The following is a 13,381-nucleotide window of genomic DNA, read 5'->3' on the forward strand; positions in this document are numbered from 1 at the left end:
ATCACAATGGCTGCATAACAGTAGTCTGTCCTTTCTTTTCTACTGTTTTTCCATGCCTAGGACCAAGTGTTTATTTTCCAAAGTGGATGTTCCTTCCTTATCTTTGGCTGTTATCCCCATCCCTGGTTACTGTCTCCCAGCATGTGATGTCAGTGCCTCATCTCTTGATGTTTATCTTGAGAATGTCTTTAATGCTTTTCTTTTGGCATATCTATTTCCTTTGGTGAGTTGGGACCACAGTGTTCGTTGTGACAAGCATACATCAGGCATGCACATGCAGTGGCCATTCCACCTCACCTGGTTCAGGGTAATCAGGGCCTAAACAAAGGGCACTGAAGCTGTGTCTACACTTGCATTCCTCTTTCAAAAGAGGCATGCAAATGAGGGAAATTGAAAATGCAAATGAGGCACTGATTTATGTATCTGGCACCTCGTGCCTATTCTCCTTTCAAAAGAGCTTCTTTTGAAAGAAGAAAAGCAGTGTAGTCACAGCTCTTTCGAAAGTAAATCCCATCTTTGAAAGAACTCTTCTTCCTATTTTGTTTCAGGAAGAATGTTTCTTTCGAAGATGGGGTTTACTTTTGAAAGAGCTGCATCTATGCTGCTTTTCTTCTTTTGAAAGAAGCTCTTTCAAATGAGAATATTCAAATGAGGCACCAGATATGTAAATCTGCACTCCGTTTGCATTTTTGATTTCCCTCATTTGCATGCCTCTTTCAAAAGAAGAATGCAAGTGTAGACACAGCCTAACATTATTGTGAAGATCCTCCCACTTTATATGGAGGATCTTCTGAAGAAAGTGTGAGTGCTAATGTTCAAGGTTTTTTCCGAAATGTTCTATAGGTCACCCAAGTTTCATAGTCATAGAAGAGAGCTGGGATTACCACAGTTTGTAAATGAAAAGTTTAATGTGTATTCTGATGTCATGATTGTTGAATACGTGGTGAGACTGTCTGCCAAAGGTACATCTGGCACAGCGGATTCTGTGCTGAATTTTGACATCTATATTTGTCATCAGTAAGAGATGGATGCCAAGATAGACAAAGTATTCTACGTTTTCCAGTTCTTCTCAATCAATGTAGATCTTCCTTGTTGGGTCGGATGATTACCAGGAGGTGAGTGGTCAAGAACTTGCATTGCCGATGTTCAGAACTAGCCCTAGGCATTTAGAAGCTTCAGGCCGTGTCTATACTAGCCAAAAACTTTGAAATTGCCATGCAAATGGCCATTTTGAAGTTTACTAATGAAGCGCTGAAATACATATTCAGCGCCTCATTAGCACGCGGGTGGCTGCGGCACTTCGAAATTGACGCGGCTCGCCACCGCGCAGCTCATCCAGAGGGGGCTCCTTTTCGAAAGGCCCCAGCTACTTTGAAGTCCCCTTATTCCTATAAGCAGATGGGAATAAGGGGACTTTGAAGTAGCCGGGGTCCTTTCAAAAAGGAGCCCCGTCTGGATGAGCCGCATGGCGGCGAGCTGCATCAATTTCGAAGTGCCGCGGCCACCCGTGTGCTAATGAGGTGCTGAACATGTATTTCAGCGCTTCATTAGTAAACTTCGAAATGGCCATTTCGAAGTTTTTGGCTAGTGTAGACGTAGCCTTTGAGAAGCAATTAAGAGCTGTTCATAAATTTTCCTTTTGACTGTGAAACTGCAGCACAATTATCTGTGTGTTGGAGTTCAGTTGTTGTTGATAATACTACTTTAATTCTGGCACAGAGATGAGAAAGGTTGAAGAAGTTAGTCAGTCTGATGTTGGATGCCAGTGCTCTGTGGTAGATGCTAAAAAAATGGAGAAAAGAGTGGGTGCCAGTACACAACTTGCTTTGCACTAATTTGCACGAGAAAAAGATGTTGAGCTACTGCACAGGATGGAGGCAGTAATCTTGTAATGGAAGAGTCTTACAACAGTGATAAATTTGTTTGGGCATCCAGACTTTGTCATGACAGTGGGACTGTGGCTCTAATTTGGTCCTTTTGGTTGTATGCATTTCTTTGGCGAAGGTATTGTGCAGGAAAAAGGGGCTCATTAATCCTTGCTAACTTTTGCTCGATTTGTGAAGAACAGATGGATGGGGTTGATCAGAAAGCCAGACCCCTGCCGCCTGTACCCCTGGCGGCCCTGCAGCCTGACCCTGTGGCCACCTATATGCCCCCCTGAAACCCTGCCAGCCCCGTGGCCAGACCCCACTGCCACCTGTAAGCCCCACAGCCCAACACCCCTGCCTGCCCCGCAGCTAGACATACCCCCCCGCCACTTGTACCCCCTGCGGCCAGATGCCTCCCCCGCTGCCTATACCCCGTGCAGCCAGACACCCCTGCAACTGTGTATATGCCTCGTGGCCAGACTGCTCCATGGCTTCCTGTAACCTCCACAGCCAGACATCCCCCTGCCTGTCTCCCTCGTGGCCCCGCAGCCTGGACCCGGGGCCCCAAACTGTGGCAGCTAGACCCTCCCCCCCCACAGCCCAAACCCCACCCCCCTCCGCAGGCCCCAAACCGTGACAGCCTTAATCCCCCCCCCCCCAACAGATTTTAACCCTCCCTCCTGCTCACAGCCCCAAACTACTCCCAGCCTTTAACCCTCCCCAACCCAAGGTTCACTCCCCTTTCAAAAGCAGCGCCACCTGCTTCCACTCCTTTCCCAAGTTGGGAGTCATAGGAACTAATCAGAGACTTTTACATTTAATAGGAATTTAGTGTCCCTCTTACAAGTTTCTGCCTACAAGCAGATAGTTAGGAACCAAATCAGCTCATAAAGTGAGGCATGAGTGCATCACAGAATGATTTATGTTGCATGTCTGGGAAAGAGCACTAGGTGTCATATAAGCAGTCTGGTAAGATTACTGCATAGATATTTCTTAAAACATGGCTCTATTCTGTAGAAGATGCTCAAATGGCATTTTAAAATATACTTGCAAGTAAACTGAAGTTCTTCCAATGTCTTCATGCATTCCGTTTTAAGGAATATGGCACTCTTTAGTACTGCATTCCAGAGCAGAGTCCCTGTATGTATTATAATGGAGTGCTGCCCTGATCTGCATTGGTTCTTTGCCCCAGAGAAGGAACATTAGGATCCTTACTACTTTTCTACTTAGCAAATCTTCTCTGTTGTGCTTAGTTTAGTCTAGCCTTGTTCAGCGCCTTCTCAGAAACAGGACTAATTTTTTTTTCCCCTCCAGTGCTGTCTTCAGCCTTAGAAAACTGTGTCCCTCCTGCTTACCCTTCCATCCAGAATCAGATGCTCATGTGCACTGCTTAATTACATTTGGACAAGGCCCAAAATCTACCATCAAAGTTAGAGGATCAGCTCTTGTATTGAAATTTCATACAGTAATCTCCTTCTTATCTGGTGTTTGTTATACCGGAACTCTCATTTAACCGGCTCTGAGCCCCTGGGTTGCTGGAGTTCGTCTGGCCTTGGCGGAGCTCTGTTCCCCAGCTCTGTTCCCTCCTGAGGCCAATGGCATTCCTCTGTGCCCCCAGGCTGCCAGCAGAGTCTGGCGCCCAGGCACAGCCTGGGGCTGCCAGCAGAGCCCCCTGTGCTGGCAGAGCCCCGACCCGCCAGCAGAGCCCCATTAATCTGCAAAGTTCTTGCAGCCTTGGGTCTGCCAGAATTCCCCCTACCCTGGCCCCCACAGCCAGCTCCTAGCTGTGGGGTTGGCAGGGTCCCCTGCTCCCGCAGCCGCCTCTCAAAGTGGCATTTTTTAATATCCAGCAACCTCCTGGTCCCATGAGTGCCAGATATACAGTAACTCTTTCATTGCCCTTTTGGAACAAGATCGCATTTTCAATATGTAGACTCTGTTTCCCACTCACTTCGAATCAGGAGACAAACCCAGCCAACATCCTCCCACTCCACTAGCTCATCTGCTCTCTCTGCAGTACCTTCCTGACTGGAATATCTCACTAATGGGGTCAGGGGCAGCAAATAATGTGGCCTGCAACTAGGTTTTGAACTGGGTTTCATTCTCTCTCTCTCTCTCTCTCTCTGTATTTAAATTGCTGCTGTTGCTATTCCATCTGAGAAATTTTTATTAGCATATTTGTTTTATAATTATGGAGGTGCTGGCAACATATCCCCAATCAAGCTTGAGTTATTTTCTGCTTACAGATTAGCATAAGCATATTCACTTAAGTATTGATATATGAAATTTACTCTCTCCTGTCACTCCTGCCTTGGCTTCTCTTTTGTCTGTAGCACAGCATTGCTAGGGATCCAAGATGAGCTCAGAGATACTGAGACTCAGGAATCTGAGGTCTGGTCTCTCCCCTGCCTCACATTCACACAGGACTGGTCTCACTAACAAAGTCCTCTGAATTAGTAAGGCAATGGAGAATTAAATATCGGGGTTATTAATACACATTGTCTAATTTGCTGCATTTTCAAAAATTTAACAGTAGCACAGCATTAGCAGTGTTTTTTTTTTTTGGAGTTGCTGTTTGATATTATTGTCTGGAGCATTTAATAATTTAAATAAACTATGGAAACTGCCAAAGAAAAATCTCCAATTACTTAGTTGTACTTGCAACTTCAATTCTGTATTGTTGTAAGGCTCCCCAAACACAATATTTTAAACCCACATAACTTGGAATTAAGCATATATTTAGGGTTGTCTAAACAAGAAGTTACTACCTTGTGATTTGTATGTAAATCTATAGTGGTCTAGAGTACTGTGTTTGTGTGGACCCTGTTGCTGTTTACTAAAATTCCCTACTGTAAGCAAAGCACGCTGGGGAACTTTCGGTGAATGGCAATAGGTTTCACAAAGTCCGATCATGTGTGGCAAACTGGAGAGCTATGGGTTTACTCTCCAGATTGCTGGTCACTAATTTGTCATATAGACAAGACGTCAGAAATATACACATGCGAAACTAAGAAATGCACATAAGCAACCTTGACGCCCTCACTGGCTAGAAATACCATGAGGTGAAAAAATAGGGAAATGTTTGTTTTTTTTTCATCTTATACGGAAATGTAGACAATAAATGTCTTGATTTGTAATCCTCTGCTTATTCCATGACATCATTACACTGCAGGGTTAAATTTGTGTAGGTGCATTACTGTGTATGTCCACCTTGATGGGTTAGGATTTCTTTTTGAATGTAGCCTTAAAACTGAATTTCCTATGATTAGTGTTTTGTTTTAGATAACTGCAACAAACCTGTAATGTGCTTTACCCTAGAGAATATATATCAGTATCTTAACTTAATTTTAATGTATTTTTTTATATTGTGACTGTGTTGTTTTCTAGGTTAAACGTTGGCTAGTCTGGAACATAGCCAGCAGTTGGCAGGGAGAGAGCTGAGACTGAAAGAAGGAAAGACAACTGAATTAATTAAGTGAAGGGAGCGTTAGGGTGTTGGGTTTGAGACAGCAGTGGTGAAGTAATTACTCCAGTACTCTAAAAAATTACTGTCCTCTGAAGACTTCAGGGTGGCTGCCATTAGAAGAAGAGGCAAATGCCATCTGGAAAAGCCCTGTTTTTATGGCTATACTTTGGATGCAGAAGGCTACCATTTTCCTTTAATTCAGTCTGGTTTGCAAGCAAAACAAAAACCTGGGTGCATTACTCAGTTGAACTGCTAAATCTGCTGACAGTGAGCCCTAGTTCTTCATGGCTCAGCTCATATGATCTGTCATATTTAGACTTTAATAAACTATTTTTTTTCAAAGAATCCTGTCTTGCAGCATGAGTATGAGTAAAAGTCTTGGCTGAGGTTAGTAAGTAATCTTTATTTCAGTGAAAAAGCAAAAAATATTAGTTTTATTTTATTTTTTTATTTTTTAAAGTCAAAATATAGCATTCATTTTCCTGAGAGAAAGTGAGAAACAGAACAATCAGGTTTATGTTGAAAAGCCTGCTGTTGAGAAGGTGATGATAGTAACACACAGTTTTTACAAATAAGGAGGGTGCTTATTAGAAATACTCCATACCTGCACAAGGTACTGAAACAATGCTTTTTTTTGTCATATAGTTATTGGCCAAAATATCAAACTTAAGGGCCTATAAGTATTCTCCTAACTTCAGGTTTCCAAGTTTGAAAATACCGGCCATAATGCATAGAATGGCTTTTAAGAAATTAAATAAAATATTTCTTGTTCTTGACAGTTGCTGTGACTGGCTCATAAACATTTGCCGAAGAAAGAAAGAGCTAAAAGCTCGTACAGTATGGCTTGGATGTCCTGAAAAATGTGAAGAGAAATATCCAAGAAATGCTATAAAAAATCAAAAATACAATATCTTTACATTTATACCTGGGGTAAGGCTATTAATGAGTGCTTGAACATGGGCTTGGTTTGTGCCTCTTAGGGTATCTTTTTCTTGGGGAGTGGGGGCGGTGAAGTGAGAAAGGGAAGTTTGGAGAAATGGATGTTCTTACCTACTTCATACTTTCTGTATTTTACCTTTTCAGTCTCCTTATTAGTGATGACTGTTACCTAAAAATAAGATTTTTTTTTTTTTATTTCTAATTGTGTTTTCAAAATGGCACACATTATAGAAGTGCAATTTACATGTAACTCAGTGAGTTGTGTAGCTAGAATTACATCCAGCTCTCTACAAATCGGGGACAAATGTTCTTTTGCATTTCTTTATTCCTCACTAGAAGTTATAATCCTCTCTCTGTTACCACAGCTGATTGTGTGAAAATGATTATTTTGCCACAGAGGGTTGACTTGAAATGAGGAATAAATAGCTGAATGTTCATGTTTTTATGCAGATGTCTTTAACAGCAATGAATGCACATAAGAAAACACAATAAATAAAAATAAAAGTGAAAAATTTTGTTTAAATCACAGGACTTGGTTGCTCTTAAATTATGTTAAGGACCATGTTAACAAGGCCTAGTTGAAAATTAATGTGCTGTGTTTTCAAATGTGTTTTTACTTATTATGGTTTTAAAGTGCAGAATTCTTTTATGCATTGAATGAACCTTTTTAACAGTTTATTGTTGAGGACTAGAATGATTGCCATTTTATATAGAAACAAAAGGTCACAGTGTGGCTTTTTTAAAAACAGTTGCTTGCAATGAATTCTTTGCCTTCAGTATTCATTATTTGCATAAATTACAAATAGACTTTACAAATGTTTTGGGTAGCTGTTTCATTGTTATGTTGATGTTTTTAAATTGTCAGTTTTACTGCAAATATAACTTTTGAGGAGAGATGTTTCAGTGATCAAAGGATGCTAAGCATGATTACATGCATTTTTGATACTGTATTTCATTTGGTTAATTACTAATACATTTTTTATTTGTACAGTGCCTTTTGTAATAAATTATCTGGTAGGTTTCAATACAGAAATGTTTTATCCTTTGAATTTAAGAAATCATGCCTGTTTTATATTGAGCCAATCCTTCTAACTCCATTAATCCAGTAGCTCACAAATAATTGATACCTAACATGTCTCTTGATTAAACATTTAAAAAATGAAACAAAACGAAAACGTCCATAATTAAGACCAGTTCTTTTGTTAAGGTAATAAAATGTCAACTGTCTCAATCAGATAAATATTCTCATCTTTATTGCATCAACCTCAATCCAGTGTTTTCTTCATTGGTTTAAATTATTAAATATACTCAGATTGGTTAGCAGTATATACTTTCATAAGGGTCACAAATACCTCGTTAAGTATCCGAAAGCTATTGACTGTTGTGGTTAAAAATATATGTGTTACTAAGACTGTCACTAGGGCATGTTCCTGTTGCCTGTAAAGATGAGCCATATTTTGTAGTTACCTGTTGAGGGAGATAGCACAGTTCAGGTTTTGTCTTTGAAATTGTCTTATAATTGCACAGTAGGATCCTATTTTGATTTTTTTTTTTTTAAGAGTGGCAGTTTTGTAACTGTTAATTTATGCTAACTGGCACTTTGAATAAGCCACTGGTGAGGAGAAGAATGCTAATCACCCTGCTGAGATAAATTTGTGAAATAATTCAAACATTTAAGACATCAAATCAACATGTTTTATTGTGAATATGAACACAATGTCACTCAGCATAACTATTGATCATTTTTAAAATGACAGCACTGTATAAAACTGTAAATGTATGTAACTTTTCTTTAAGTATGCATTAATCATATTCATAAGTTAATAATAAATGTTATATTTATTGAAAGGTTTCTGTTGAAATTTACAAAATATTGCAGTGCATCTGGCACTTAGCTGTACTTGTACTGTTTGCACTCCCACCATAGGCAAATGAGTACAGTTTGTTAGTTTGGTGATGAAAATAGAAATATATTTGGAATGATTTACTGAGGAAGATATCATATTTTACTATTTTAGTAAAGCAAAAAATACAAAATAAGTATACTCTAAATATTGCTTTAAGATTTTTTTCTCATGACACCCTATATTGTATCCTGTAAACTACAATAAACATGGATTCTAAATAGTACAGCCTCTAAAGTTTAGTTTATGGTCAACTTGTTACAAGTATTTACACGTGGCTCAAAAGAAATCTTGCAGGCAGAAGTGTCTCATAAAATTTTCATGCATTCATGACTACCCTGGACAGTTTTGTTCTCATGTATTTTCTTTCCTCAGTCTATGGAGATATTTTCTTGAAGAGAGTGAAGTGACCAGAAAAGAGGGAACAAAGGTGGTTGAACACCATTTTTATGCTCACTACTTCAGTGCCCAGTATAAGTCAGAGCAATCTCAGGTCTACTGTTCCTAGAGACTTTTCTGTCTACTGAGGCTTGTTGGAGCACAGCAGTGTTTCAGCCATGATGGTGATACAACTCCTTGCCTTGGGACTGTGGAATTACTGATATGCCAAATTAAGTCACCCAAATAACCTTCATTTTGTCTTGTGTTGATACCATGAGGAAAAAGAAATTACAGGCTTTAAAGACCAGCTTAATCTAAATTTGGACCACAGACACTAAAATGTCTTAATCATAATTGGCTTTTCAATGTTAGTTTAAGCAGATTAAAGATAGTTTGAGTGAATTCCAGGGCAAAACATTGCACTGCAATTTAATTTGTATCAGATAGAAATACATTAGAGATTATTTAATATAATGCATCTTGAAAATTCAGTGATCGTTATGCCTGCGTTTGCTGCAATTTATGGATCGTCAGGAAAGTATTCAAGTATAGGTTGAACCTCTCTCGTCTGGCACCCTCATTACCTGACTGGTGTTGAATGAGAGAATTTCCTGGACTATGGGAGGTCAATATTGTCTAGCACATTACCAACGCTTTCACTGCTTACTGGACTCTTAGAAGATATTTAGAGGTAAATTACAGCTAAGTAACAGCACAGAACACTGAGATCCAGGACTGGTGGGTGTAAACTAACTTTAGGGGACCACGGGAAACTTGCTTACACCCAGAATAAGTGGTCGTTGTCCTGCTAGCTAAAATCATACTGGATTACAGATGTTGCTGGATGCGGGAGTTCTGGATTAGAGAGGTTCAACCTGTAATCATAAAAGATTTCTCTATACATGATGGTTCATATAAAAACTGAGAATTAATGAGTTTTATCAAACACACCATAAAAGGAAATTATACTGATGGAAAATTAACATTTTTAATATACGTTCCTGAAATTAAGGCATTTTTCTATTTTTCTTTTATTTTTTGTTTTAGGTTTTATACGAACAGTTCAAGTTTTTCTTGAATCTCTATTTTCTCGTTGTGTCCTGCTCACAGTTTGTACCTGCATTGAAAATAGGCTACCTGTACACCTACTGGGCTCCTCTGGTAAACAAAAAGTTGATATAAAATATTATTAATAACTTTAGATTAATCCTTTTATTATTAATCTGTTGTTGATTTTAGAATTATATGCACAAACAATCTATCTGAATCTAGTAAAATTGTTTTACATGCTTATGTTTTTGTGTGGGGGATGAGGGTTAGGTTGCTTAATTGTTTGTTTTTAACCGTTTTTCCAAAAGTATTTTTCAACAGGAGCTCTGAGGCTTCTTTATGAACTACTTCCATATCTAAAATAGTTCTTCCTGTCTAGCTTGTGATAGCTACTGAAATACAACTCCGAAACCTTAGTTTTAGTACATTGTTTTTTGACCCCACACTGATTGCAAAATTGATATGTATAATCTTTTCCAATGTCCTCTGTGTTTCATCTGTATGAAAGTCAGAAGTTTAAATTCTCCTATCCCTTGTATGTCAGGAAATGTTCCCCATTTTCTGTCTCCACAGCAAATGGAGGCGGATAAGGTCTTTGGCACTTGAACTCAGGACTGCCCCTCAAGAATGTCTTTTCCTTCAAACTGTACAGATGGCAGGGTCAAGGTTACCTCTTGTAGCAGGATGCCTCACAAGATTTTTAAAAATAAACAAATTTGTTCCTTCAAGGATGGCCTCCTTGTAACAGTTAGTTTCTCCTAACCTTCCCCCCAAAGTGATTTCTAAGCAGGATTTATTGAGTAGCACCTCCCACAGGGTACAGGACAACATCAGGATGCATTTACAGGATGCAGCTGGGGGTATAACTCCCAGCTTATGTACACACATTCTGTATAATTCAAAGAGAGCTAAAGAGACTTTGAACAGTAGCGTGCCCAGGGTAGCAGGGGCAGTGGCAGCTGTTTTGAGTACGTACCAATGGGGATTCAGGTGCATTTGTACTCAGCACAGCTTAGCCATGCTGCTGTTGCCTGTCCTACCATGTTACTCAGTTTGCACCAGCTCTTATCAAGCTATTGGGAGTATCTGAATGTGAATTAAGACCAGGTCTACACTGCAAGGACAGGTCAATGTTAGCTGTACAGTTTGAGTTACATTAATAGCATAACTCAAACTGATGTAACTTAGACTTGCTTAATGTGGGGTCCATGATGCAGTGGGTTGACAGAAGAAAACTCACCTGTTGATTTTCCCCTTACTTGTCTTGTTCTGCTGAAGTACTGGAGTCGACAGTATAGTGCAGTTGATGTAGTGTGTTTTTTTACAAGACTTGCTAAATCGACTGCCAATGGATCAATGGTTGCATTGTCACTCCACCTTACAGTGGAGAAAAGCCCTCAGAATCACTCCACTGATTTGTAGTGTACAAGGAACAAGGGAAGATTGAATACAAGAAATATTCCCGTTGTCAGTTTACTTAACAGGCTCTTGGGGGTAAAGATGACGTTACCAGTAGGAGTGCAGGCAAGATCAATATTAAGGTTGTTGAAAAAGGTGTAAGGGAACACTGCTTGCAGTTTGTATACTGGCATATTTCATACCAAGATGGTTAAGTAAGCTTCAGAAATCTTCCATTCTGAGACTAGGCTTCACTACTTCAGAACCAAGTAGCCATGAACAGGAGGTTCAACTTTTTCAAATTCCATTCCCTGGAGAATGAGTATGACTTCTCCTCCCTTCTTGCCTCCAGGGGTCCCAAAAAAGATTAAAAAATGGCTACTGCATTTCTCTGGGAAACCTGTAGGGAATATGCTTCTCATCTCTTACTTTTAAGTCTTTGTTATAACTCTCCATTTTGTCCCTTCAGGGATTTGGCCTAGGGACCAATAAAAGAGAATGTCCCTCAGCAAGCTTTTAAGAGGGGCAGCACAGAATTTCATTTCTCCTATGAATTAGCTTATTCTATTACCTTTAAAGCTCCATTTCATGTCTTTAAACCTCTTGAATCAGTTTTCAAATATCCTCTAAAACTGAAGAGAAATCTCTGAAGTCAGGGCTTGGATTTGAGATAAAACAGTCATTCATCTAGGCTTCCCAGAATTAAGGATGAATTGGGTAGAGGATCTGTCTTTACAGGATTCTGTATGTTTTTCTGTTTCTTGAAGGAAGTGTTTGCTTACTTTAGAGTCCTGTAATGCCTCATCATCTGAGATAAGTATGTGGTTAAGGAAGGAATTTATTCTCTATTGAGGCAAAATGTCCTTACATGCAAATTCATAAATTTCACATGTGCTGTAAAAGGCTTTATGATGAGACATGGCTTGCTGCAGTTAATGAGGCCAAGACATGGATGAGAAGGGAAAAATAAATGCCTGTGTTCCTGTGAGAAACTCCAGAATGTTACTTCATTTGGTATTCCCTTTGAAATTAATGTTGCTTCTCTATTGGCAAAATACATTAGAAAATACCACTGCCATTTCTGAGAGTTGGAAGACTCAGCTTGGGCTTCCTTGGGAAATTGTGGAACTTAAGCAACTCTTTATTACCTTTGTTTTCCCTAATGGTGAAGATCTTTCTTGATGGGGACATGCTTCAGGTGGGTCTCCATGTGGAAGGCTAACATTGGGGAAAATCAGTGTTTGAGAATACAGAATGGTAGATTTTTGTCTCACTTATCCCTGGGAAATAAAGTTCAAATAAATAAAAGCAAGCTAACAGCATCAACAACCAATCTCTTTTTACTATCAGAATGTAAAAGATGTAATAGATCATCTACTGCACAATGTAATAATAGATCCAGTTTCAGAATGGACATTTTCAAAATGCAGCAAAGTCTCAATGCAGTCATACTGAAGCAGTGGTATGCTGGCTGTCCTATATTTCAGGTCTTTCTCAGTAAGGTCATAAATTAATTTTAGAGGTAAATACTGAAATCAAGTGTAACACCATTTATCCTCCCATGTTTTCATATCCTGAGTAGCTCTCTAGGGGATTATATTCATTCTGGTAATAAGAGAACCTTTAGCTTCTGCTAAAATGAAAAGCATTTCTAATACGTTTTGACTCAGTTTCCAAATAGATGTTCACAAACACCCTAATCACCTCCTCCTTAAAAGAGGGAGAGAGTAGAATTCCTTCACAGGTCACTGTTATGTTAGATTTAGCACTTGGTTTTCTGTCTCCAAGAATAGGGCTTTAAGTGAATAAAGATAAAGCATTTGCAACCTTTTAAATTCAATGTCTGAGCTGTCTAGTCACTATTCAAGAAAATCTTTATTTCAGAAAAGAGGCAGGAGAAGAGTGTCTCTGATTTGTTATATGCTGGTACATCTTTCCTAAACTAAAATCCCTGGTTCAGCTCCTGAGCTTGCTGGTCTCATACATGGATACCCTGCACAGCTATCACTTCACTTCTAGCCTGCAATTGCTGTAGTTAAGTATATAAATATTTTGGGCTGGAGCTAATAATATCTCTTTTTCAACTCATCCTTAAGACTATTCAACATCTCCATAGCTAGTCTTCTGTGTAGATTACTAGACTCCAGGAGAGGGAAGCATATCTGTAATCATATATGACTTAATGGGTGTGGTGTAAGAAATACATACAGAAGAGAATATAAATGTTCTCGAGCTACTTTCATTATAAACTTTAGGCTATTCCTTGTTTCCAGAAGATGATGCTTCAGAAACTGCTCCTTAGTAAGCTTCTATGGAAATTTCAGCATTGTTTAAGGAAGCAGTCTTGATCATGTCCTGATCAGAAGCTCTTATTT

General features: G+C 39.2%; 1 protein-coding gene across 7 annotated transcripts in view; it reads left to right on the forward strand.

Annotated features, from left to right (window-relative positions):
• ATP9B (ATPase phospholipid transporting 9B (putative)) overlaps positions 1-13,381 on the forward strand; it is a 332,144-nt gene that overhangs the window by 41,727 nt on the left and 277,036 nt on the right. For all 7 annotated transcript variants that reach the window (XM_074987543.1, XM_074987544.1, XM_074987549.1 and 4 more), the window contains exons 3-4: positions 6,114-6,264; positions 9,606-9,719. In XM_074987543.1, coding sequence (XP_074843644.1) covers positions 6,114-6,264; positions 9,606-9,719 — 265 coding nt within the window. The remainder of the gene's footprint in view (positions 1-6,113; positions 6,265-9,605; positions 9,720-13,381) is intronic.

The sequence above is a fragment of the Carettochelys insculpta genome, chromosome 2, assembly GCF_033958435.1.
Source record: "Carettochelys insculpta isolate YL-2023 chromosome 2, ASM3395843v1, whole genome shotgun sequence".
Classification (NCBI taxonomy): domain Eukaryota; kingdom Metazoa; phylum Chordata; order Testudines; family Carettochelyidae; genus Carettochelys; species Carettochelys insculpta.